The sequence below is a fragment of the Phodopus roborovskii genome, unplaced genomic scaffold (genome assembly GCF_943737965.1).
Source record: "Phodopus roborovskii unplaced genomic scaffold, PHOROB, whole genome shotgun sequence".
NCBI lineage: Eukaryota > Metazoa > Chordata > Mammalia > Rodentia > Cricetidae > Phodopus > Phodopus roborovskii.
Window position 1 is genome coordinate 9,933,532 of NW_026126598.1, and position 25,268 is coordinate 9,958,799.

Genomic DNA, 25,268 nt, shown 5'->3' on the forward strand with positions numbered 1-25,268 from the left:
GGGCGTTGAATCCCCTGGCACTGGAGTTTTAGGTGGTTATGTGGGTGGTAGAAACTAAACTCAGGTCCTCTGGAAGAGAAGTACATGCTCTTAACCACCGAGCCATCTCCCCAGCCCCTTTTTTAAAAGTATGCACATGTGCTCGGGTGTGTGTACATGTGCCTGAGCATGTGTGCATGTGTTAGGAGATCAAAGGACAACTTTGGGCTTTGGCCCTCACCTTCTGCCTTGTACAAAGCAGGTTCTTTTGTCTTTTGTCCACTGTGTATAGCTGACCCATGAGTTGCAGGGAATTCTAGCTAGCAGCATTACTGCATCCAGCTTCCCCTCGGTTTTGGGAATCTGAATTCCTCACTTGCATGGCAGGAACTGGTTCCTGGGAGATGGCACTTACACTGCTCACCTTCCCTGATGAGTGCCTTCCTGCTATGCCATGTCCAGATCTCCCTCCTGAGGCTCACAGAACATACCCATCAAATATCCTCAGCCTGATGGACACCACACACCCCGGAGTAGGACCTACAATTGTCCAGATGGTTCTAAGATATTTAACACCTCCCACCTGAGGCAAGGAACTTAAGAGTGGCAGAGACCTGAAGCAACCGATACCTCAAATACCCAAACCCCATTCCCAACCTTCTATGACATCATGCCATGAGATGAGTCTTGATTCAAGGGACCCACCTGTGCCTCTCACAAGTGCAAGAATGCTTTTGGCCATTCCAGATCCAGTTCCTGCCTGGAGCCATGCAGTGGTCCCCAACATAGGAAGCTGAGATACAGGTTAATACAGAGCCAGGGAGACCAGTTACTTAGAAAGTAACTTAATGTATTTAGGATAAAATAAAATATCCTTAGAAAATTTTTCTTTTTGTTTTTTTAAGACAGGTTTTTACTGTGTAGCCCAGAATGACCTGGATGGAACTTTCCATCTTGCTGCCTCAGCCTCTCAGGAGGGTGTTGGGATTACAGGGTCTGGGCTGCCAAACCCAAATCACTAAACTCTTTTAGTGAAAAAATATTCTGTGAAATTCACAACTTTTCTAAAACACTATGTTGCTAGCGGCTGAGGTAAACAGTTCAATCTAGAAAATTCCTCAGAGGCAGTCATGGATTGGACAGCTCCCAACCTCTGAACAGAGTGGGTGGCCAGGGCAGTCTGCAGGACTGGGTGCAGGCGTGGGTGGCCAGGGTGTCTGCAGGACTGGGTGCAGGCGTGGGTGGCCACTCTCTCCACTTGATTAGATCCAGCACCCTCAGAAGCGGGGCTTTCGCTTGCGGCCGGTGTACTGGGTATCAGGTCTGACCTCCCTGCAGACAGAAACAACAGACTCAGGCAAATGAAGAGCTCTGAGACCACAAATGCAGGTGACTTCTTGGCAGCCGCAGCCTCACCCTCCCTGCCTGCCCGTCCTCAGCCGATACTCACTTGCCCTGGCGCCTGCGCCTCTCCTTCTTCTCTAGGACCCACTCCCTGCTTTTCTTCACCAGGTCCCGCCGTGCCTTCTTGTGTGGAGCCCTAGCCAGAGACAGAAGTGACACGGGGTGGCTAAGCTGCGCCCCGGGGGGCAGCTCTGAGACCCCCTTCTTCCCAACGTTCCCTCTTCCCGTCTATAATCTCCACTTCGGGCACTTCTACAACAGGACCAGAACCCTGGTTTAGTAGAGCTGTGGGGCACCGTCCCTGTCCCTGCAAGGTATCACTGGGTTTATGGCCTTGTGTCTGGCACACACCTTGTCCCACAGGGCGACTCCAGGAAGGAGTAACTCAACAGCCTGGTGGTGTTCAAGGAAAGCCATGGAACCTACAGTCCACTCTTGCCACTTAAGGTCTTTGTCAGGACTGGGGTTCAGTGTGCCTAGCGGGAGCCAGTGTCACCACACACACACACACACACACACACACACACACACGCACGCACGCACGCACACACAACCCCTGCCCCTCTCCAGCTTCTGTCAATGTCCGAGGCCGGAAAACAAGGCTGCCTGCTCATGGCAGTCCTGACGAAGATTCTCCTCACAGATTGATCTTGGCCTCCAGCCCTGGCTGAGGAGGAACGTGATTCCCCACAGCCCAATGGACAAGAGGCCCAAGGAAGAGAGGGAGCCTGCTCATCACCCACAGCCACATTCCCATTGGCTGCTGGGATGAAGTAATCCAGCCTAGCTTGAGGGAGAGCTGCTGGCTGCTTCAGCATAGCCTGTGGCCTGTGGGTACAGGCAGGAGCCATGACCCAGCCTTGTCAAACCCTCCCCTAGCAGAGCCAGAGCAGGGATCCAGGCACTACTCAGCATTTACAGCAGGGGCTGGGCTGTGTGCAGCAACCCAGGCCACCAGGAAAGAAGGGCAGGTCACATGAGGCCAGAAGGGGGTCATGGAAGGAAAGGAAGAACACCCACGTTGGCCTGGAAGTCAATGAGGCCTCTGTGGACAAGGGAACAGCAGGAATCAGTGTGTTTACAGCAGCATGGTGACATGCACACTGCGGGTGTATAAGAATGCTTGTGACAGGAACCTGGATAGCCCCTAGTACCCAGGAAGAAGATGGAAGGGAGGAGCTGAGTGGAGTGAGGAAGAAAGGGAAGAGGGCTGGGGTCGCCTAGAAGAGCAGGAGCAGGGCAGGTTCCATTCACACAGACATTAGTGTGAAGCTAAGGGACCCTAAGATGCATGGAGGGGATTGGACACTTTGTACTGCTCTGTAAAGCCACACAGAGATATCTAGAAGAGTCCCAAAGCTCAAAGGGAATGAGTGGGGGAGCTAAGCAGTGGCCAAGGGTCAGAGGCCAAGTGCTGTCAGAGGTTACAGCAAAAGCAGGAGACCCAAAGATCCTTCAGAACACAGGGAACACTGTGGGCGCAGAGTATAAATGGGAACGTATTGTGGAGCAGAATATTTGTTTAACTAAATAAAGATGTGTTGAAGTTGTTTATTGTGCCGCTTCATTTGTTTAACTATGTGAAGATGTGTTGCTGTTTTACCTTGCCTGCCTTAGGCACCCGATTGGTCTAATAAAAAGCTGAGACCAGCCAATAGCTAGGCAGAAGAGGGGAAGGTGGGGAAGGCAGGCCAGGGCAAAGCAGGATGGACAGTACTAAACAAACCTCGAGGCAGCACATAGATGAACAGAAATGGGCTAATTTAAGTTAAAGAAGCTATCTAGAAACAAGCCTAAGTTAAGACTGACCACTGGTAATTAGTAATAAGCCTGTGTCATGATTTGGGGCCTGGTCCAAGAAAGTCTGCCACAGGAACAAGATGCAAGGCGCTAAAGAAAGGCAAGAGAAAGTCATCGGAGGGAGAAAGGGCAAGTGAACACAGGAGTGATGGAGCTGGGGCAGCAGGGCAGGTGAGCTGAGTCAGGAGCTTGCGGCATAAGCCTGGCCCTCACCCTTGGCCACGGCTTAGCTCCCCTGCTCATTCCCATTGAGCTTTGGGACTCTCCTAGATGTCTCTACTTGGCTTTGCTGAGGAAGTACCAGGCATCCAACCCCCTCCAAGCATCTTAGGGCCTCTCCCCCTCACACTGGTGTCTGTTGGTAACATGTGCTCTCTGATAGCTGTGTTGAATGGCCTGAGCATCTGTTCCCAAACTGAGAGCTACGTGTGTGGATAGGAATGCCTCTAGAGGGGAGAGAAGAGGATGCAGGGGCCAGGGAAGGCTGGGACCCAGGCTGTAGTTGAAAGTGGCTGAGGGTAGGGAGTGTGCAGGGGGAAGACACAGGAGCACCCTGCCAAGTGTTGGAGACGGGACATCTGCAGGCTCACACAGGAAGCTAAGGGGCTGTGGCTGTACCAGTACCCAGCCTGAGGAGGAGGCAGACACAGCCCAAGAGGCACACCTGGTTGGTTGCAACATCCCTTTGGGGAAGCAGCTATGTCTAACCTGAGGCTCAGGTGAAAGCAGAGAGAAATCCCCCAAGCCCTTGCCTGGTCCCCGCACCTATGCGCCTTACCTCTCACTGGTGAAAGTGAACTCGGTAGCCTGGTCTGCATCCTGACTTTCAGTCAGCCCCTGTAGGAGACAAAGCTCCTGAGTCACCGTGGCGTTTACTGCCCCAACAGACATATGAGCATCCAGAACCCCAGTGGGCCTCAAAGTCAGGCTAGGCTACAGGGGTCGGCAATCCTTCCCACGACCTGCAGAAGTCTCAAATAGCTGGGCTCTGTGCAAGGGGTTGAGGAACCCTGACCACTGAGGCCCTCCCAGCATGCTCTTGTGCTGGGAATACAAGGCACAGCCTGGGAGTCCAGGACCCTTACCTTTGGCAGGGAGGTGGAAGGCCCAGAAAACAGACAGAGGTAGAACCTGAAACAAGGCAGGGCAATATGAAGCCCAGCTCACAAGAAACGAGTCTTTGTCCTGCATCTTTTGTGGCCATGCCCACCTACCCAGCATTCCTGGCTACTCAGTAGTCTGTGTAGACAGCTCTTGGGCCCAGCACCCACTATGTGTGTGAATACACATGAAGTCGCGGTCAACCTCAGCTGTCATTTCCCAAGACACTGGGAATTTTTGGACATCTCATTTTTGGGCAGGGTCTCTCACTACCCTAGAGCTCACCACGTAGGCTAAACTGGCTGGCCAGCGATTCTGCAGGGATCTGCCCATCCCCATCTCCCCAGCGCCGTATGGGGATTACACACAAGCATCACCATGCCTGGCCATTTACACTGGTGCTGTAAGTGGGAGCTCAGGTCCTCACGCTTGCACAGCAGGCACTTCACCCACTGAGCCATCGCCCCCACCCCTGGCACTTACTTCTTTGCTTTGGCACTGTTGGGGAAGTCCACCACCACGCCACCAGTGAAGCCTGCCCTCGTGGCCTGGGTTGTGATCAGCTCCAGCTGAAGGGAGTAGGCGGAGGGGTGGGAGGGGCAGAAGCTCTAGAGGTCCTCATTGCTCAGAAACTAAAGCATATTCTAAGCTACACCTTTCCCACTCAGAGGCCCTAAAAGCCACCATGACGGAGAGTGAGCTGTAACCAGTCTCAGCAGCCCCATCCTGAGGACGGAAGTGTCAGAACAAAGCTGTTCCCACATTCTGGTCCCGGAACCCATCTCCCCGCCCTCAGGAAACTAGACCAGACTCAGCGGTGTTACACATCAGGGTCCTGCAGGTTACTATCATTCTACGCCCTAACTCATACCACCTAAGGCCAAAGTGCCGAGGTCCTCTTGCCTGCCCCTACTCTGCCATGGGGTTACCGATGGGTAACGTCACAGCACATTCTGTGACGCTACCTTATCTGTTTTCATTTTTCTCTCCGTGCTGGCTCTCAGGATGAAGGCCAGGTCCTCATGCACACTAGATGAGCACGCGGCCGCTGAGCCACACCCCCTGCCTCCCACTATCTCACCTGTCAGCAGAAGGCAACACCCCAGCCTCCCCTACAGACTTACTCCCTCTCGGGGAGCCACCTGGGATCACCGTGCCATCACTAGGGTACTCGTTCCCTCTTTCCCACAGGCCGCAAGAGTCCCTTGTTCTGTCACGGTGCCCAGTGGCAAGAAGGCCGCTGAGTGGAGGATGCTGTTCTACACGCTCCTTCCCTGCAGATCTAGCTAGCTGCTCACCTGCTCTGAGTTCTCCGGGTATAGCTGCAGGACAGCTCGGGCCCCATGGACCTGTAAGTAACAAAAAAATGTCATGACCACATAAGCACTCCTGGGATCATGACCACAGCATGCCCTCACTTACTAGATATTTGCAGAGCTCCCATCACAGACAAGGTGCAAAACACCACCATGAACAAGGCTCCTGAACTGGAGCACTCGCTGGTAAATCGGGCATCTAACTTAGAGCTGTGGTAAGTGGCAAAGAAAAAAAAAATAAAAATGGTGCATGCCTGTAACCTCTGCCTTTGGGAGGCAAAGGCAGGAGGATCGTGATATGCTCAAGCCCAGACTAGTCTACACAGTAAGTCCTTGTCTCAATGGAAAAAGGACAAGAAACAAGACGTGCACTACAAAGCCAGTCATGACATTTCTGATTAAAAAGGAGGATGACAGTGGAGGGAAGTGCAGAGAACGTGGACATTCTGGCAGGCGACCTCTGTTAGCTGGCTATGACATCACGATCCTGACTCCACTACCTCAGATATTGACTACAATGCTTCTGGGTTTGGTTAGTTGTCAGCCTTTTGCACCTGGACATTTTTTTCTTTTGCACTGTTGAGACATCTCTGGTTGACTGTGAATTTCCTACGTAGCCAAGGCTGGCCTTGAACTCCCAACTATCCAGTCTCTGCCTCCAAGTGTTAGGATTCCAGGTCTATACCACCATGCCCAACAGGGCTGTGTGTCCTTTCTAAGCAGCCTTCTTATCATGGGACCCCTCAACTTCATCCTTGAACTTACAAGGCAGGAGACTGACAGACGGACAGAGAGAAACAAGAGGAGAGCTTATACTCACCAGGGCAGAGTATAGAGAGGAAAAGAAGCAGTAGAGGCGCCTGGCAGGGACATCTGACTTCTTGTTTGCATTGCAGAGCCACTGAACAGCTGAGATGCTGAAAAGGAAGGGACCCAGTCAGGAGGGACCGATGCCCTCCCCAGTGACCTCCTGAGGACTCTGCCATTACCCACCATAATCTGCTGCATATAGCTCCTGTCCTGAAGAGGCCGGTCCACTCCTGGTCACTTCCTTACAACACAGAACCAGTTCCGGCAGCACTCACTTCCTTCAGTCATTCTAGGAAAATGCTCTCTCAACCAACGTCTATGCGTACCTCCAGGAACCAAGGCCATCACTGCCAACCCTCCATTCACTCTCTCCCGACAATCAAAGGACACTCACTGGACAGTACTTACACTCACTCTCTCCTGACAATCAAAGGACACTCACTGGACAGTACTTACACTCACTCTCTCCCGACAATCAAAGGACACTCACTGGACAGCACTTACACCCACTCTCTCCCGACAATCAAAGGACACTCACTGGACAGTACTTACATTCACTCTCTCCCGGCAATCAAAGGACACTCACTGGACAGTACTTACATTCACTCTCTCCCGGCAATCAAAGGACACTCACTGGACAGCACTTACACCCACTCTCTCCTGACAATCAAAGGACACTCACTGGACAGTACTTACATTCACTCTCTCCCGGCAATCAAAGGACACTCACTGGACAGCACTTACACCCACTCTCTCCTGACAATCAAAGGACACTCACTGGACAGTACTTACATTCACTCTCTCCCGGCAATCAAAGGACACTCACTGGACAGCACTTACACCCACTCTCTCCTGACAATCAAAGGACACTCACTGGACAGTACTTACACTCACTCTCTCCCGACAATCAAAGGACACTCACTGGACAGTACTTACATTCACTCTCTCCCGACAATCAAAGGACACTCACTGGACAGTACTTACACCCACTCTCTCCTGACAATCAAAGGACACTCACTGGACAGTACTTACACTCACTCTCTCCTGACAATCAAAGGACACTCACTGGACAGTACTTACACCCACTCTCTCCTGACAATCAAAGGACACTCACTGGACAGCACTTACACCCAGCCACTCACCTGCTCTTTTGCATGCTTCTGCTGCATCTATCAAGGCTCTTAACACCCCCACCCCAGATCTCAAACCTTCTGCAGTTGTGTCCCTCACCTCTGGCCCACACCTCCTCACTGCTTTGCATACCCAGCCACCGAATGCCACATTACAGGCCTGGCATAGGTAAGGCCTTCAGTTTGATCACAAAACAAAAACACTTGAGCTGGGTAGCAGAGGCAGGTGGATCTCTATGATCTACAGAGGGAGTTCCAGGCTAAACAGGGCTATCTGGTGAGACACTGTCTTGAAAACTGAAACAGAACAAATCATACACACACGTACAAAACCCTCAAATACTCCATATTTCTTTGATATTATCATTTTAACCTTGAGCCAGGATCTCATGTGGTGGAGGATGAGTGAACTCCTGATCCTCCTGCCTCCACCTGCCAAGAGCTGCAGTTACAACCATGTGTAGCAACATTGTATATTTCTAACAGTAATTTCAATGCTTCAAAGCTGGTTATTAAAGTCCAGGGGCTAGAAAGATGGATCAGTGACTAAGAGCACTTGCTGCTCTTGCAGAATACATAACTTTAGTTCCCAGCACTCGCACAGCAACTCACAACCATCTCCAGTTCCAGTGGACTGGATGCTGTCCTCTAGCCACCACAGGAGACCAGATCCAACACATACATAAAATAATTATGTAGTCCTGGACACCCTGGAACTCACTTTGTACACCAAGCTTGAACCTTGAACTCAAGAGATCTACCTGCCTCTGCCTCCCAAGTGCTGGGATCTAAGGGGTGTGCCACCACTGCCTGGGGAAATCATTATAGGTTCAGTATGTCTATAATCCCAGAAATGGGGGAATGGGGATCAGGGCCAGGCAGATGCCTGGAAAATCACTGGACAGTTAGTTAGCCTGGCCTGGCCTGTGTGACAATGTTCCAGCCCAATGAAAGCTTGTCTGAAACAAAAGGTAGATAATGTCTGGAGACTGACACATAAGGGTGCTGCTCTCTGGTCTCCACTTGTCTGTGTCCACACACACACCAGGCAGTGGTGATGCACGCCTTTAGTCCCAGCACTCCTGAGGCAGAGGTAGGCAGATCTCTGTGAGTTCGAAGCCAGCCTGGGCTACAGAGCAAGTGCCAGGACTGGCTCCAAAGCTATGCAGAGAAACCATGTCACAAAAAAACAAAAAGACTTGTACACAAACAGCCTTTTTAGCAGCCTTTGTCCTTATAAATCTCAAAATCTTAGAACATGTACATTTGTCTAATTACATTTATTAACTCCGCATGCACCCTGCCTCATGTATAGAAGACAGACAATAATTTTCAAGAACCTTCTTTTTCTCTACCATGTGTATTCTATGTCAAATTCAGGCTTGGTAACAAGCACCTGTGATCACCGTAGCCAGCTCATAGGCCCAGAACATGTACATTTTTAAATATCACATATGACTGCTATAAGCTGGGTTTAGGAAACACTGGTCTATGAAATTACAAGTAGGAAGTGAAGGCCCTTACCTAATGCAGCCATCAAAAGAACCTGGTCTGAAAGGGATTCCCTGGCCCATGTCCCCTAGCAGCAGGTCTCCCTCTGTGTCTCGGTCCAAGGCAGCATCTATATCAAAGTAAAGGGACATATGGGTACAGGTGTGGTAGGCGGGTCTGTGACCTCAGCAGCAGGGAGGCTGAGGCAGGACTATCCCAAGTCGGGGCCTGGCTATACAGCAAGACCTGATCTCAACCAAAAATTCCAATTTAGCTGCTCCATACTCAAGAGGATAGCCACCTTGGTACAGGATAGGGTACACTTACCCAACATGGCAGGGCTGATGTCAATGCCCACCCAATAGTGCCCCTCTTCTGAGATATAGTCTCCGCTCAGTCCTGAACCACAGCTGGAAGAAACAATCCATAGGGGCTCACAGAGATAAATGATAATGACCCTCCACCCCACCCAGACAATCAGACTTGGCCCCAGGACCTTACCCAATGTCTAACAGAAAAGAGGGCTGACCCTCTGGCAAACAGAGGAGCTCCAATGCTCGCTCAGTCATCTTGGTCTGGATGTCAATCATCCGTGAACTGGGAAGTAGAAAAACATAGGAGCGGTTATAGAATTCTAAGTCATGTTTTTCATAGATCAAAAGAGTTAGGAGAATTTTTAAAAAGGAACAATCAACTAGAGGTACTTTTCCCTAACTTCAAAAAATTTTTATTTGCTGGGTGGTGGTGGCACACACCTTTAATCCCAGTACTGGGGAGACAGAGGAAGGCATATCTTTGTGAATTCAAGGCCAGCCTGGTCTACAAAGTAAGTTCCACAATACCCAGGGCTACATAGAGAAACACTGTCTGGAAAAAAAAATTTATTTATTTCATTTTGTGTGTGTGTGTGTTTGTGTGTGTGTATGTGTGTAGGTCAGAGGCCAACTTCCTCAATTTGGTTCTCTTCTTCTGTGGGTTCTGGGGATCAAATTCAGTCTTGAAGCTTGGTGATCTCCCCCCACACACACACATACACACACAGAGCTATCTCGACAGCTCCTGCCCAATATTTTAAACTTACTTTAACCTGAAACCAACAAACTCAAAAGCAGTTATTATTAATAGTAGTTCCATGATGGGCATGGATGTTCCCACAAAATTCCAGCACTCAAAAAAAGCTGAGACAAGACTAAGAGTTTAAGGCCAATCTGGGCAAGATCCTGCCTCAAAACATCAACAAAGTAATCCCCAAAGTCCAGTTGACACAGTAGCATGTCATTCCATTATGTACACATTTCAATACACCATCTGCAAAGCTGACAGAAACAGCCAAGTCACTTAGCAAATGACCAGTCAGTGACTATCTATAACTCTGCTGTATTTCGATGCTTTAATCCTTAGGAATGTGTTCTCTCAAAGAGTCATCTGACGTATTTACTCTCAACTGTAAGGATCAACAATGCACAACAAGTGTTAGGAATGTGCCTCAGTGGTGGAGTACTTGCTAGCACCTCCAAAAACAAAACCACCTCTGTGGTAAAAAAAAAAAAAAAAAAAAAAAAAAAAAAAGTGGGTACCAGGCCACACATCTCATCCCCAGGATCTGAAAACAAGAACCTCACAGCACTGATGACCATGAGGGATATAATGCAGGCAAAAGATGTGGTGGTGTCCACCTCCACAGAAGCAGAATCTGAGCGCAAGAGGCAGGCGTATCTCTGTGAGTTAAGGCCAGACAGGGCTAAAAAGTAAAAACTGTCTCAAAAGGAAGGTGGGGGTGGGAAAGACAGTAAATTATAGGGCAAGCCTATAATCTCAGCACACAGAAGGCTGAAGCAGAAGGGTCACTACAAATAAGGTCAGCCTGGGCTACATAACGTGAACATATCTCAGAAAAAAAAAAAAGGTGGGGGGCAAATAAACTGTAATCAGTTTACTTAACACCCATATATAAATAATTATTTTAGGTCAATATACTCAAAGTGTTATTTCATATTATAATCAGCAAAAAATTGTGTCATTTCTCCACATTACGTTATTAAGATTTACAGAATTTTAATAGCTAGTTACTGGCTACCATATTGAACAGAATAGGTCTGTTCAAAATCAAGGCAAATAATCACACAATAATTTCCACAGAGCTCCTACGTGCAATTTTAGCACTTGGAAGGTAGAGAGACAGGAGGGTCAGGAATCCAGTCACCTCTGATACACAGCAAGTTCATGTAGGGGATTCACACAATGTTTCTGTCAATGGTTGCCATGACAATTTAGTGCAATCGTGCATTTAAATAAGGATCACAATAAACCCATAATGAGTATGCCCTCCCTCCTAATAATACTGGTTCCTTTCTGGGGGTGTAGCTCAATGGTAAAACTACTGCCTAGAATCTTCAAGTGAGGGGCTGGGGGTGTGGCTCAGTGACAGCGCATGTCAACAATAAGACAGTATCCTACTCTAACTACTGCCTATTTTACCATCTATTTTAAACACATTGTCAAACGACCTAGTGTGAACTGGAGATGAATACGCCCATACTGGAACCAAGGTACCAAGATTCGTCCAGGAGTTAGACGGTTTAAAGTTCACTTTACCGATGGCAGAAATGCATCCCCCACCCCCCGATTCTACATGCTTTCCAAGCGACGCCCATAATCGGGGCAACTCGCCGATCCCGACCCCCGATGCCATTCAACAGCCATGCTTTCCTCACTTGCGAACGTATTTCCGGGCTTCATTCTGGTCATAAAACTGTTGGGAAGAGAAAGATACATGGGATATGAGGGGAAGAATCCAAAAACAGGCATTCTAGAAGAAGACCAAGACCTGACAAGGCTCTTACCAGCTCTGGCGGTCCGCTGTGCTCCGGTCTCCGGCTACGAAACGCCATCTCTAGGGTACCGCAGCACGCTGGTGCCGGCAAAGCCCCAGCGCGATGTTTTGACGTCACCAATGCTGCGACCTCCTCGTAGGACCCACGCTCTAAACTTTCCCCGCCTTTCTTTTTATTTGATTGGCTACGAGGCAGAGGCGCTCACGAGTCGCCGTTTCCATTGGCCGGCTCGGCTCCGCCCCAGTCCCCGCCACAACATGGCGGCCGCGCGCTGCCTGAGCTGTCCGCTGTCACCACTGTGGAGACTGTGGCAGGTCCGCGGGTTGCCACAAAATTCAGCCCCGGGCTTGTGCTTGCGAGGGAGGGCTTACTCTCGCAGCGCCCTCTATGAGCTGCTGGGCGTCCCTTCCACGGCCACGCAGGCACAGATCAAAGCGGCGTACTACCGGCAGAGCTTCCTCTACCATCCGGATCGCAATCCCGGGAGCACCGAGGCCGCCGAGCGCTTCACGCGCATCTCCGAAGCTTATCTGGTCCTGGGCAGCACCGTCCTCCGTCGCAAGTATGACAGAGGTCTGCTCACCGACCAGGACCTACGCGGACCCGGTGTCAAGCCCTCTAGGACACCCCCGGCCGACCTCACGCCTCCCCGCCCTCCCCCCTATAGCCCTCGGGCCTCTCCCGGCGACCGTCGCACTATGTTCGACTTTGACGCCTTCTACCAGGCGCACTATGGAGAACAGCTAGAGAGAGAGCGGCGTCTGCGCGCCCGGAGGGAAGCCCTTCGCAAAAAGCAGGAGAGCCAGGCCAACAAGGGGCTCCGATGGGACGATACCCGAGATGCCACCTTCTTTGTCCTCCTTTTCCTCACCTTCGTCTTCGTCGGTTTTCGTATTTAATCGGAGAAAAGGGGGGAAGGGGAACGAGCCCAAGAAATTTGCTTTTTTTGACCTTTGAACTATTACGGGTCATGGATTGAACTGAGTGCCTCTAGTGGCGTCCTCTTGACTGTCCTAACAACTTCCCAGCCTGGCCGGTCATCACATATCCTTCTATAGTTCAGAAAAGAAGCTCTTTCCTGGACAAGAAAGAGGCCCCGGGATAAAGATACCCGGAAACCAGAAATTTATGTGCTTTCCAGAGTTCCCTGGGTGTCTGCTTGTTTCTAGAAGTTGCCTTCCAGATGTCAACTCCCAGAACAATTGCTTTGGTTTTATCCAGAAGCCCTGAGCAAGTTTTGTCTTGCCCTCTGCCTCGTGTTTATACCATGGGGCAGCACTTCCTCTGTAACCTTTGAACTGTGCAATATCTGTGACTGCTGCCAAAAAGATTAATTCTTGGGGCTTGCATGAAACTTGTCTTTCTGTTTTACCCCAAGCAAAAGATGAGACTTAATCAACGGTCCAGTAGACGCTGGGGATGAGCCGGCTCAGTGAGAGGTTGCTAGCATACAGGAGGCACTGGTTTAGTCCCTATCATTGCTGTTGCGTAGTGTGCCCCCCTTCCCAGCTGAGAAAAAAGTTAATGAAAGGTTGTCATTTTCTCAGGTCTGTTTCACACCACCACTGTCGTGTGGCAGAGAGAAAACACGGCCCTTCAGCATGAGGAATATGTTCCTGTGTCCATGTTTATCTCTGGTGTGACCTTGGAGGACGGTGCCCTGGGGGTGTAACAGCCGAAGAGGAATTAATTTGCTCTCTTCTCTCTGAGCTCGGTCACTATTACCCATATTCTGCTCCACAGTAGTGATGTAGGGTGATGCTATTTGGGACATTGTGCCTGTCCTTGGTCGGCCTTTCCTTAGCCACTCACATTGCTAACTGTGCAGCCTGCTCACTGTTGACTTGGAGCTTGAGACCCTGAGTGTGGCCCATGCATCTGCAGTGTTATTAGAGGTGCCACAAGGCATATCTTTCTAATGAGGTTGTTGGATTGTGTATAGTTGTGGACCCTGGAGTAGCCAGGAGTAGAAGCAGCAGGAAGCTCACTGGTGAAGATGGCAATGAAGTCCAGAGTGTGGTATATAGGCTTGTAATCTGCTGGCTTAAGATGGAGGCTGTGACCAATTACATAGCAGGGCTCATCTTTTTAAAAAGATTAAAAACAACAACAAAGAAGACAGGCATGGTGGCTTACACCTTTAATCAGAGCTACATAGTGAGACCCTGTCTCCTGTCTGGGGGTGGGGAGATTTTAAAAAAAGTTTAAAATTAGGTTCCTTATATGCTGCTGACCAAGGATTGTAATGAGTTTTGGGGGAGTTTGCCATTTGGATTCTGGGAAAGCTGTTTGTTTTGTTTTTTTGAGGTGGTAGTAACCCAGGCTGGTCATGAACTCTCTTTGTGCTGACCTTGAACTCCTGACCTTCCTGCCTCCATCTTTTTTGTTGTTTTTGTTTTGTTTGTTTGTTTGTTTTTGATACAGGGTCCTGTGAAACCCTGGCTGTTCTGTAGACCAGGCTGGCTTTGAACTCATATACATCTGCCTGCTTCTACTTCCCAAGAGGTGAAATTAAAGATGTGTGCCACCACACCCAGCTTCCTGCCTCCACCTGCTGAGTGTTGGACAGGTGTGTACTACCATGACCCAGGTTTCTGGTTTTTTGGTTTTCTTACACCAGGCAGCTAGTAATAACTTGTGGTCAGAGCTGCAGTAGTCATGATGTCCCTTACTTCTGACTCACAGTGGGAATGGGCTAGGACATGGGAAGGAGGGGTAAGAGTGGCATGGGCCTATGGATGACTCAATGGGTGGAGGAGTTTGTCTTGTTCTATCCCAGGACCTACATGACTGAAGGAAAGACATGGCTCCTAAAGTTCTCTTCTAAGTTCCACATTGTGGCTAGTGTTATGTGCATCTGTGTGCATGTGCACCCGAATACCTCACACACAGACAAAATAAATGCATGTGATTCTAGCACACCAACTCCTCCCCTCAGTCCTGAGGGTAAAACTGGTGTATAAAGTGGGATAAACCCACAGCTAGCCCAAATATTGGAAACCATCTATTTTTCTGTCCCTAGGGGATTAGGGGTGAGCTCTTAGCCAAAGCTTTGTCCAGATCATAGGCTGGTTGGCAATTGCTTGACTTGGTGAACTTTGGTTGGTTCATTGTTCACTTAGCAGGATATAGTGGCTCACACCTTTAATCCACACATTTGGAAGGCAGAGGCAGATGGATCTCTGTGAAGTCAAGGCTTGATTGGTATGTGTGTGTGTGTGTGTGTGTGTGTGTGTGTGTGTGTGTGTGTGTATTATGAGAACCTATCTAAAGAAGAAGAGGAGGAGGCGTTTACTTAATGCCAAAATGTTTCCTACTTGAAAAATGAGGGATTCTGGGGGAAATATATAAAAACTGGTGATTTCCAAAGCCATAAATATAATATTTTCTGGGATAGAACTATCCCCAGCAGCAAGGCTTAATGGGTAAAGACATTCTCACCAAGCCTGACAAATTGAGTTCAGTCCCCACATGGTAGACAGATCTGTGTCCAGCAAATGAATGCACCTTCAGGATCAAGCATGCATGCACGTGCCCAGCCACCCACACAGATAGACATAATTAAACAGCTGATTTGCTGCAGGAGACATGGCTCAGCAGGTGAGTTTCCTGCTCTTCCAGAGAACCTGATTCAATTCTCTGAACCCACTGGGCTCTGCTCCCAGGGATCAGATGCCCTCTTCTGGCATCCAAAGGCACACACAAGCAGGTGTACAGACACACCAAGACACATAAATAATGAATCTTCAACAAACAACAAAAGCAACTTTCTGTCTGGCCATCTACATAGTAAGCAGTCCAGAGACCTTGGTTTTTGTTGTTGTTGCTGTTTTATTTTGTCTTGTTCTGCAAAACCAAACCTGGGAAGGAAAGGAGGCTCAGTGGTTAAGAGCACCTGCTATGCGAACCTGAGGAGTGGAGTTCAGGTCTCAGCATCTAGGTGATAAGCCACACATTCCTGTAACCACAACTTTTCAGAGTTGGAGGGCAGACACATTAAGAACTGTTGGGGCTTCATAGCTGAGAAAATGTGAACCCCAGGTTCAGGGAGAGACCCTGCATCATAAGAATAGGGAGGTTAATAGAAGAGGACACTGGATTCCCTCTTCTGGCTTCTGCAAGCCTAGGAGCACACACACCCCCAAAAGACACACACAGACACAGACAAATAAATGAACAATAATCTAAAAACAGCCATGGCAGGCAGTGGTGCCACACACCTTTAATTCCAGCAGAGAGGCAGACCACTGTCAGTTTGAGACCAGCCTGATATGTTGATCAAATTCCAAGACAGCCTCCAAAACCACAGAGAAACCCTGTTTCAAAAACAAAAAAAGTCCCCCAAAAGGGTTTGCAAGATGGTTCAGTAGGTAAAGCACTTGATGCCAACTTGATTGACAAATCTTTTGAGTTTGTTCCCTCAGACCCGCACAGTAGAGGACCAATGCCCAAAAGTTGTTCTCTGGCCTCAAAATGCATCTCATGACTTGTGATCTCCCCTATACATTAAATAAATGTTATTTTTAAAATATTTTCCAAAAATTAAAAAAATCATTCCTGGGGTTATGGGTGTGTGGCATGGTACTTACTACAAGCTGCAGAAGTCTGTAATAGATAGATTATTATTATTTTCTTGGAAGTGGGGATGGGATCCAAGGCATCACAAATGCTGGACAATCACTCTACTATTGAGACATACCTGCAGTCCCTGGGTAAACTTTTCTTCTAGGCCTGTCACTGTGTACTCTAGTTTTCTCCCTCTCACAAAGGGTCATCCCAGGGTCACTCCTGGATATATTCATTCCTAGAATCCCAAGGCAGAACACTTAAAGTAACAGTGACTGGAATCTTCAGAACATACATGTGTGCCTGCTAGCCAGGGACATATGAGTCTTTGTTTTTTGAGACTATGAAGCCCTATCTGGCCTGGAATTCACTGTGTAGAACAGTCTGGCCTTGAACTCAGAGAGAGCTGCCTGTCCCTACCTCCCAAGAACTGGGATTATAAGTATGGGCCACCACACCTCACCACACTGGGAGGCAACCTGAAGGACCCTTCCAGTTCCCATGGTAACGCATCCCTTCCTTTGCCCTCTCTTGGCCTGGGTGTTTTGTTTTGAATTTTGAGACAGGGTTTTGTTTAGTCCAGGCTGGTTTTAAACTTTCTTTGTAGTCATGGATGACCTTTAACTTCTGACCCTCCTGCCTCCAGCTCCCAAATACTGGGATTACAGACATACACTACCACACCTGGTTTATAGGATGCTGGGGATGGAGCCTAGGACTTCATGAATTTGAGGCAGGCACTCTACCATAGAAGCCACATCTTCAACCTGATTGGTTCTCTACTTCTTAAGTGCCCTAGGGAAAGAAGGTTGAGGCCAGACCTGGACACTAACCCCTTCTAGAAACTACTCCTCAAAGTCCTGATAATGGTAAGAGAGGTAGCCATGCTTAGCCTTAGCTCTCCCTGACTCCACTTTTTTGAGACAAAGTCTCACTGTGTAACCTTGGCTGGCTGAGAACTCACAGAGATCCCCCCTGTCTCTGCTTCCTAAGAGGTGAGATCAAAGGCATGAGGCACCACACCTGCCTCTTTCTCTCTTTGGTTATACTCTTAAACAAAACTGCCTGGAAAGCTGGTCCAGAGATGGGACATCATGTAGGATGTGAGCACCCAGGCTGCATTCCTCTGCACTCCTCTGGGGGCCACGGATGGAGCTTAAGTGGCTCTAAGGTTTCAATCCACCAGTTGCTCCAGCTGTTGGGTGACATTCCAAAGCTCAAGCAAGTCCTCAAGCTCTTCTCCCACACCAACAGGAATACCTGCCTCAAGGGACAACCACTGAGATCCCATGTAGAGCCCAACATGGTCCCAAATTTCTCCTCCCACTGTCCTTGGCTCTATCCCTGGGGCCACACTTGCAGCAGTCCCTGGAGAGAGCCTGGGCTGAACACCACACACTTGCATTTGCACACTTTTCTTAAGACCCTTAGCCCCAAGCCACTCCCTCATCTTTTATACTCCAAAGATACCAATGTGGGGCTCATTTTATTCTACAAGCTTCAGTGAAAAGTGGAGTCAACTCAACACCCACATTCTAGATAGTTCTATCTCTAGTAACAGGAACAAAGACCACACTAGCTATGTAAACTTCAATAGCACTATACTCTTGTTACTCTGAGACAAAATCTCACTCTGTAAACAGGGTGTGGTGGCACACACTTTTAATCCCAGCATTCTGGAGGCAGAGGCAGGGGTCCCTGTGAGTTAGAGGCCAGCATTTCCTAAAAGGAGAATTCCCCTGTCTCCAAAAAAAAAAAAAAAAAAAAAAAAAAAAAAATCACTTTGTAGGTTGGAGTGTCCTGGAACTCACCACCCCAGGCTAGATTCAAACTCAAGGCGATCCTCCTGAGTCTGCCACCCAAGAGCTGGGATTATGGGAATGAGCCAGCACACCTGACTTCTACGGTGCTTTTGGTGGACCACTCTTGTTGGTAGGCATTTCTATGCCTCTCGGCCAAATTTCCTGTAGACTTGGCCCTGGTTGACCCCGGAAATGCTACTGTTGCATTATTTTCAAAGACAGGTCTCATCAAGTATTCAGTTGGGACTTGAAATATATGTGTCACCTAGGCTGGCCTTGGTTTTGCGGGTTTTGTTTGTTGAGACAATGCAGCCTAGCCAGCTTCAGACTCATTAAGTGTGGAGGATGACCTTGAACTCCCGATATTTCAGCCTCTGCCTCCTAGGTGTTAGATTACAGGTGTGACCCAACATGCCTGGTTTAGGGGGTACTAGGGATCAAACCCAGGGCTTCCTGCATACTACACAAGCGCTCTTCCAACTGTGCTATGATCCCAGCCTTGAACTTCCGATCTTCCTGCTTGAGCCTCCCACGTTCTGATTGGAGTCATCGTTATGCCCCTTCTCCCCGACGTTCTGCTCACCAGTCTTCTTGCCCCACATCCAGTAACCAAACTGGCCACTTAGTGTCTTCCTAGTGGGGGTCAAGATGCCTGCATCCCTAAAAGAGCCCCTCCTCTGTCACCCATCGAAGGGATCGGATCACCAGTGGAGGCTGCAGTTTGGCAGAAGGTGCGGTACCATCCCGATGAGCTGACAAGCAATCCTGGAAAGGTGCAGGCAGGTGAGGCTACAGGTGACAGTGTAGTAGGCGGTGCCACGTCTGGCCAGGCTGGGAAGTAAGGCTTAGATAAGGCTCTTTGGACACCAGGCAGCTCCTCAGAGGAGGCTTCGATTGGCCTTGCTGGTCAGTTGAGCATTGGATGGGCAGGGAAAAGAAGGGCAGCTCCTTTGGAGGATGAGCCAGAGCAGAAGTGGAGGCTGGCTGAGGGGGCAGAGAGGAGGCGGGGCATCATCACCGTCATCCATCAGCACATTTATTGACAGCCCCTAGGAGGCGGGGCTGGGGACAGAACATACAAAGACAAGGACCTGCCCTCAAAAAGGTTCCATTCTAAGGAGACAGGGACAGAAAAAATACAGAATGGTCTTTCCTGGGGATGGCCGTCTCTCACCTGTGCAGGCAAGAAGCCTCTCTGTCCTACCTTGCCCCAGGGCCAGCTGCAAGGCCCTTGGGAGTGTCCCTGGGCCCGCAGCTGAGGCATGACCACCTGGCTCCTAGGCGGAGGGCCCCCAAACTGCGGAAAGGGTTAGCTCAGGATATGAGGAGAACAATCCAGTAAGCCTTGGCCAGTAAGTTCGAGCTCAGTCATGTGGCAAGGTGCGACAGCCCCCCCCAAGCAAGACCCCCTGGGGGAAGCAGGCCCCCCGTAAGTTCTTTTCATTTGGAGACCTGGCTTGGCACCCTGGAGGACCGGGGAGACAAAAAATAAAATAAAAAGGCAGAGTTTCCTTGGTGACCGAGGTCCAGCACCCTGCCCACCCCACCCCCAGCCCTCTTTGGGCCTCTTCGGGAAGCCCCTCTTCCCCAGCTCAGCCTCCAGGGCCCTGGGCCTGCCTGAGGCTAGGGGGAGGGGCCTGCCCCTCCCCCCACCCAGGCAGTGGGGGAGGAGGAGGAGCCACGAATCAAGTTTGTCTGGACCCCCGCTGGGAGGTCGAACCCCGGCTCCTACCGATGAGGGGGTTCAGGCTGAGAGGGTCGAGGGCTCAGCAGAGGGGCTGGGCCAAAAGGGCACCCGGGAGAGCCCTTCAGTGGGGGCACTGGGCGGGAGTCCAAGGGGGGCAGGCTCCGGGGTACGGCTGGAGGTGGTCCCCGGGCAGCCCCAGTGGGCAGCACGGCAGCAGCAGGGAAGGGTTTGGGGGGATCCATGGCGGTGGCGGCGGCGGCAGCAGCAGCAGTAGTGGGGGCCGGCTGGGCAGAGCGTTCCCGACGCCTCAGCACTTCCTGGAGTTTCTCGGCCTGGGTCCGCCTCAGGTGGGCCAGGGCGCGGCCCCTCTGGAAGGCTGGCAAGAAGGCCTCCAGGCTCTGTTCCCCCAGCAGCAGCTGCTCCATTTGGACCTGGGCAGTGTCCAGGAGGAAAAGGGAAAGTTGGGGGGGGGGGGATGCGATCAGAGACTGATGTCTTCTTCCCCCACGGTGACCAGCCAGCAGAGGCCCTGAGCTTCCAACCTGGCCCAGACTCTGGCTTACCCAGACAGGACAGATGTCCACCCTCCATCCACAGTAAAGGGCTGTCCCATGCCCTTCAACTCAGTGTCTCCTCCCAACCTAGCCCGGAGAAATGGGGCCTTACTACTTAGGAACCCTGCCCTCCAATGCCTGTAGACATCCTTAGGACATCAAACTCTGCTGTTCCCCGAAGTTCTTTGGCAGTCACAGCAGACTTCTCAGAGATGTTCCCAAGTGTTGATGTAAGGACAACCCCAACGGGACAAGATAAGCTTCCCTCCCTGTTCACTTGGGCCCAGCTGCCTCTACCCCTCACCTCAGCCTCCTGCTCAGCCTCTTCTAGTTCAGCCTGCAGCCAGCCCAGTGCACATTGGGGGTTCCAGCGATGCATGCTCTCCTCTGAGGACCACAGGGGGACAGACCAGTCAGGGACTCTGACTCTCACTGACCACAGGTGACTCTACATTTCCCACCTCTGGTGCCTCCAAATCCTCAACTGGCTTTGTTGTTTTCTTTTGTTTTGTTTGAGGCAGGATCTCTTACAGCCTCTGGGCTGTGTAGCCCAGGCTAGCCTCAATTCCCTGCTCCTCCAAACTCTAGACCTTAAAGTGCTGAGATTATAGGCATGCACAAACAAGTTTAGCTTATATTTTTGTGTTTGTTTTTATACTGTGGTTTCTTTTTCTTTTTCAAAAGATTTTATTTTTAATGAGTTCAGGTTCCTGAAGAGGCCAGAGGTTGTCAGACCCCAACCCCACTGACTCCGGATCTGGAGTCAGTGAGCTGTCCAACTTGAGTGCTGGGAGCCAAACTCCAGTCCTTCCCAGCTGCTGAGCCATCTCTCCAGCCATCATCACCATCATTTGAGAAAGGTCTCATGTGTAGCGCAGGCTAGCCTGCCAAATGTGGTACTCCCCAGCCTCCTAAGTGCAGGGGTTGCAAGCAAGCACCACCATGGCTGGCTCAGTTTCTTCAATAACATGGCCACTACTGAGTGTTTACCAACAGATACCCTACCCTCCTCACTACCACATTGAGGCTACCACCACTCAACCCAGTAATCAGGTCAGACATGAGGCAGCCCTACACCCTAGAATGAAAAAATAAAATAAAATAAAGCAGAGACCGACCACGGGTTTGGGGGGGCAGGCACTCCAGGTTTCAAGTTTACATTCTTGTTTACCTTTGCTTCCTTTAAAAAAATTTTTTTTATTTAATATGCATGTTTGTTTTGCCTGCCTGTATGTATGTGTACCATGTGAATGCTGGGTGCCCATGGGGATCAGAAGGTACCATTGGATTCCCTGGAACTGGAATTACAGGCAGTTGTAAGCTGCCTCGTGAGTGCTGGGAACTGAACCCAGGTCTTCTAGAAGAGCAGTGCCCTCACATAAACACTGAACCATCTCCCAGCCCCCTTTCTCTTCCTCTGTTTGTTTCGATGTTGTGTTTTTTTTTTAACTATACATTTTAATTTTGTGTGCGTGTGTGTATTATGTGTGGGCACACTGCTGCCACTGCATAGTTGTGGAGGTCAGAGGCCAATTTATAATTTATGGGAGCTGATTTTCTCCTTCTACCATATAGGTCCTGGGATCAAATTCAAGCCAGCCTTGTGCCAAGCGTGTTTACTCAACCATGTCACCAGCCTTGATTTTTTTTTTTTTTTTTTTTTTTTTTTTTTGAGATAAGGTCTCAGGTAGCCCAGGGTAGCCTCAAACTCACTCTAGTCAAGTTTGGCCTAACCCGGGCATGGAGGCATATGCCCCCTTCTACTACCCAGGGTCTCCATCAGGCCACTTCTCCCTCCTTTTTCTTTTCTTTCTTCCTTTTTTTTTTTTTTTTTTTTTTTTTGTTTGTTTGTTTGTTTTTCAAGACAGAGTTTCACTGTGTAGCCCTGGCTGTCCTGGAACTCAGAACTCAGAGATGCACCTGCCTTTGCCTCCCAAGTGCTGGGGTTAAAGACATGTGCCACCACCTCCTGGCTCCATCAGGCATCCTCAACACAGCTATTTGTTTTTGTTTTTGAGGCAGTGTCTCCTCTCAAGAGACAGCGCAGTTTGGTCCAGGACTCACTACAAAGGTCAGGACTGACTTCGAAGTTTTGTGACCTGCCTCCCAAGTACTGGGATTACACTGGGACCCAGCCCAGCTTTCCAAGCCTGCTCCTCCACAACTCACAACCTCACTCTCCAGGAGGCCAAAAAACAACTCCCTTCAGATTTTGTCCAGGAGTAGCTTTGTCCCAGCCCCACCCTTAGGAGCCTTGTACAAACCAAGGCCGACCCCGCCCCGGGCAGCTCTCCTGGGCCTCCCCTCACCCAGTCTCTGCAGTTTGTCTGCGCAGTTCTCAGCCACCTCTCGAAGCTCTTGGTACTTGATGGCCAAGGCAGTCCGGCCCATCTCCAGGCGAGGCCGCAAGGCCAGGTTCTCTTTGGCCAGCGCGTAGTTAGAGGCCAAGCAGGCATCCCTCTCCAGCTGCAGACCCTGGAACTACCAGCAGAGGAGAGCTAAGAGGCCTGGGCTCAAGCTGCCCAGGGTCACCTGGAGTCCACTGTAGTACAACACCCACCAAGGCCCCTGCCAAAGGCACCTGGGAGTCCCCAGCTTGCAAGGGTGTCGGGACCAACAGGTGGAGGGACCTAGGTTGCCCCATTCCAGGGTTTGCCTGGTGTCCTCTCTTTGGGCCCCAGTTTCTTCTACAATTCAAAACAAAACAAAAACCACCTCTCTCACCGGGTTGTTGTGAGACCTAAGTGAACCGAACTATGAAGGCCTCTACAAATGTTAGTTAATTTTTAATTTTTCAATTAATATGTCTACTCAGGTCCCCGAGGACTACCCCTCCCCTCTCTGTCCCATTTTCCATGCTTGGACAGCTTGTCTCTCATTCCAGGCCTTTGTCTCGCTTCCTCCTCAGGTGTTTGCGTGGAAAACATTCCCACCCTCTGTTCTGACTCTTTGGGGAGTGATGTTTTCACCCTGTACCTTCCCAGCAACACCCCCTTCTCCGTCACCCGTCACCCTCTCATCTCATACCCCCTCACCGGCCCTCTAGTGGAACCCCACACACCCCCGCGAATACAATACACACCCCCTTTGCTTCTGTGATCCCCTACACCTGCTAGCCGCTCACCTAGCAGAAGGCAGCACTGGGGCCCTGGAGAAGGCTTTTTGAGCCTGTTTCTAGGAGGGCCAAGCCTAGCTCCCCGCCCCTGGAGAACACACTCCCCTCCATCTGTCCCCTGATCCGTGCACATCCTCGTCTGGCTCCTTCTAACACACACTTTCTCTTTCTGCAGCCCCCCCCCTCCCAACAGACAACCAGCCCGGGCCTATGTTTCTCGTAAAATATACAACTTTCTCTTATGGTGGCCTACGGAATACAAGCCTCTGTATTTATAGATCCATCCCCAATGGCAGACACAAAGCCCCCTCCCCATCTAAAGCATAACCCCTCTTCCCAGCTATCCTCCCCACACCAGGTGTCAGGCAGGCCTTCAGTTCTCCCCCAAGCAAGGAGCCTCCTGTTCCTGGCCCTAAAGAACGTGGGTGTGCTGAGCCAGGGCCCCCAACAACACAGCTCACCCTCCACCTCCCGCCCCCCAGAACACACCTCCCCGGAGCATCCTCGGGAGGGCACGCCTCACGGCCATCCCGGGGTGCACGGCTGCATCCCCAGGCGCCCCCTCCCGCACCACCCGCCCCAGGCCGGATTGGGGTGACCCCCATCCCCCGGGGGCGGCTCCGCGGGGCCCACTCGGACGTGCCAGGCTCCCATGATCCCGAGGCCTGGCAGCTCCAGGAGGTGGCCTCCGCTGGCTGGGTCTCCGGGTCCCCGCAGGCCGCGGCCCGTCCTCTCCACCCCACCCCCCCTCAACACCCTCCTCTTGCCCGAGCCCCCCGCGTTACCTTCCTGCTGAGCCGCACGATCCGGTCCAGCTTGGGTTCATCTTGAAGCAGATCCCGGAGCTGCCCGGTGCTAAGGATCCCAAAGCGCCCCGGGCTGCCGGGCTCCGGCCCCGCCCGCGCCGCCCGGGCCCGGTACATACCGCCCGCCCGCGCCCCCAGCTCGGCTGCTGGCTCGGCCCGATCGGCCCCGCTCCGCCCCGGCTCCGCTCCGGCTCCGCTCCGGGCTCCGGGCTCCGGCTCCAGCTCCAGCTCCAGCTCCGGCCGCGCGCTGCGCTGTCCGCGTTCCGCCGCCAGGGGGCGCCTCGATCGCTCTTAAAGGGGCCGCCGCCGCCGCTGGCAGGACGGGGGGTGGGGCAGGTAGGGGGCGGGCCTCACCCCGAGATCTCCTGCCCGGGTGCCGCCGAGCCAAGGCGAACCTGTCGCTCAAAGCGGCCTCTCTCCACAAGCCCATCCTCCCTCCTCCCTCTTGAAACCTAACTAAATCTTTCACTCCTCTCACCCCTTCATCCTTCCACGCTCCACCGCGGACCCTCCCACCCCAGGCGCCTACAGTTTGCAAGGCTATTTCATGTTTCCCCTGGATTCCTACAGCTTTCTTAGTTGGGCTGGGCGCCAAAGCCCCTGTCTGGCTGCTAACTTGGACACGTCATTCAGTCATTCATCGTCGTCGTACCCCCCTACCCCGTCCCCGTGCCTCAGTTTTTGTCCTCCGTAAAATGGGGAGTTGAGCACCATAAGCTTGGAGAGAGTAAATATTGAGTGTCTTGACGCAGGGCAAGTGAACATGTAACTAACTTGAGTTACAGCTATTTTAGAGATACTGAGGCATCGGAGAGGGCTGGGGTCGTGGCTCGGCTGTAGTGTATTTGCCTAGCCCTATAGTCCTGCCCCAAC

At 51.0% G+C, this 25,268-nt stretch overlaps 3 protein-coding genes and 1 non-coding gene across 5 annotated transcripts; 1 reads left to right on the top strand and 3 right to left on the bottom strand.

Moving 5' to 3' along the window:
- Window positions 1–860: 860 nt before the first annotated feature.
- Bud23 (BUD23 rRNA methyltransferase and ribosome maturation factor) lies at window positions 861–24,630 on the bottom strand. 2 transcript variants are annotated; one of them, XM_051204798.1, is made up of 12 exons: window positions 24,627–24,630; window positions 11,746–11,783; window positions 9,533–9,628; window positions 9,359–9,441; window positions 9,065–9,161; window positions 6,421–6,517; window positions 5,583–5,633; window positions 4,768–4,853; window positions 4,269–4,314; window positions 3,962–4,020; window positions 1,430–1,519; window positions 861–1,311 (listed from the first exon to the last, which is right to left on the bottom strand). In XM_051204798.1, exons 3-12 carry the CDS (start codon window positions 9,619–9,621, stop codon window positions 1,257–1,259), a joined length of 753 nt encoding a protein of 250 aa, XP_051060755.1. In that variant the 5' UTR covers window positions 9,622–9,628; window positions 11,746–11,783; window positions 24,627–24,630; the 3' UTR covers window positions 861–1,256. The 2 variants fall into 2 exon arrangements, with proteins under 2 accessions (XP_051060755.1, XP_051060754.1); XM_051204797.1 differs by lacking the exon at window positions 24,627–24,630 and adding an exon at window positions 11,875–11,972.
- On the bottom strand, window positions 1,961–2,094 carry LOC127237057 (small Cajal body-specific RNA 20). Its single transcript, XR_007835821.1, has one exon. It is a non-coding gene; the product is annotated as a small Cajal body-specific RNA 20 (non-coding RNA).
- On the top strand, window positions 12,123–13,451 carry Dnajc30 (DnaJ heat shock protein family (Hsp40) member C30). Its single transcript, XM_051204800.1, has one exon. The coding sequence runs from the start codon at window positions 12,123–12,125 to the stop codon at window positions 12,762–12,764; it is 642 nt and encodes a 213-aa protein (XP_051060757.1). The 3' UTR covers window positions 12,765–13,451.
- Vps37d (VPS37D subunit of ESCRT-I) lies at window positions 19,248–24,620 on the bottom strand. Its single transcript, XM_051204799.1, has 4 exons — window positions 24,375–24,620; window positions 22,784–22,955; window positions 20,779–20,861; window positions 19,248–20,351 (listed from the first exon to the last, which is right to left on the bottom strand). The coding sequence occupies exons 1-4, from the start codon at window positions 24,510–24,512 to the stop codon at window positions 19,962–19,964; spliced, it is 783 nt and encodes a 260-aa protein (XP_051060756.1). The 5' UTR covers window positions 24,513–24,620; the 3' UTR covers window positions 19,248–19,961.
- Window positions 24,631–25,268: the final 638 nt, after the last annotated feature.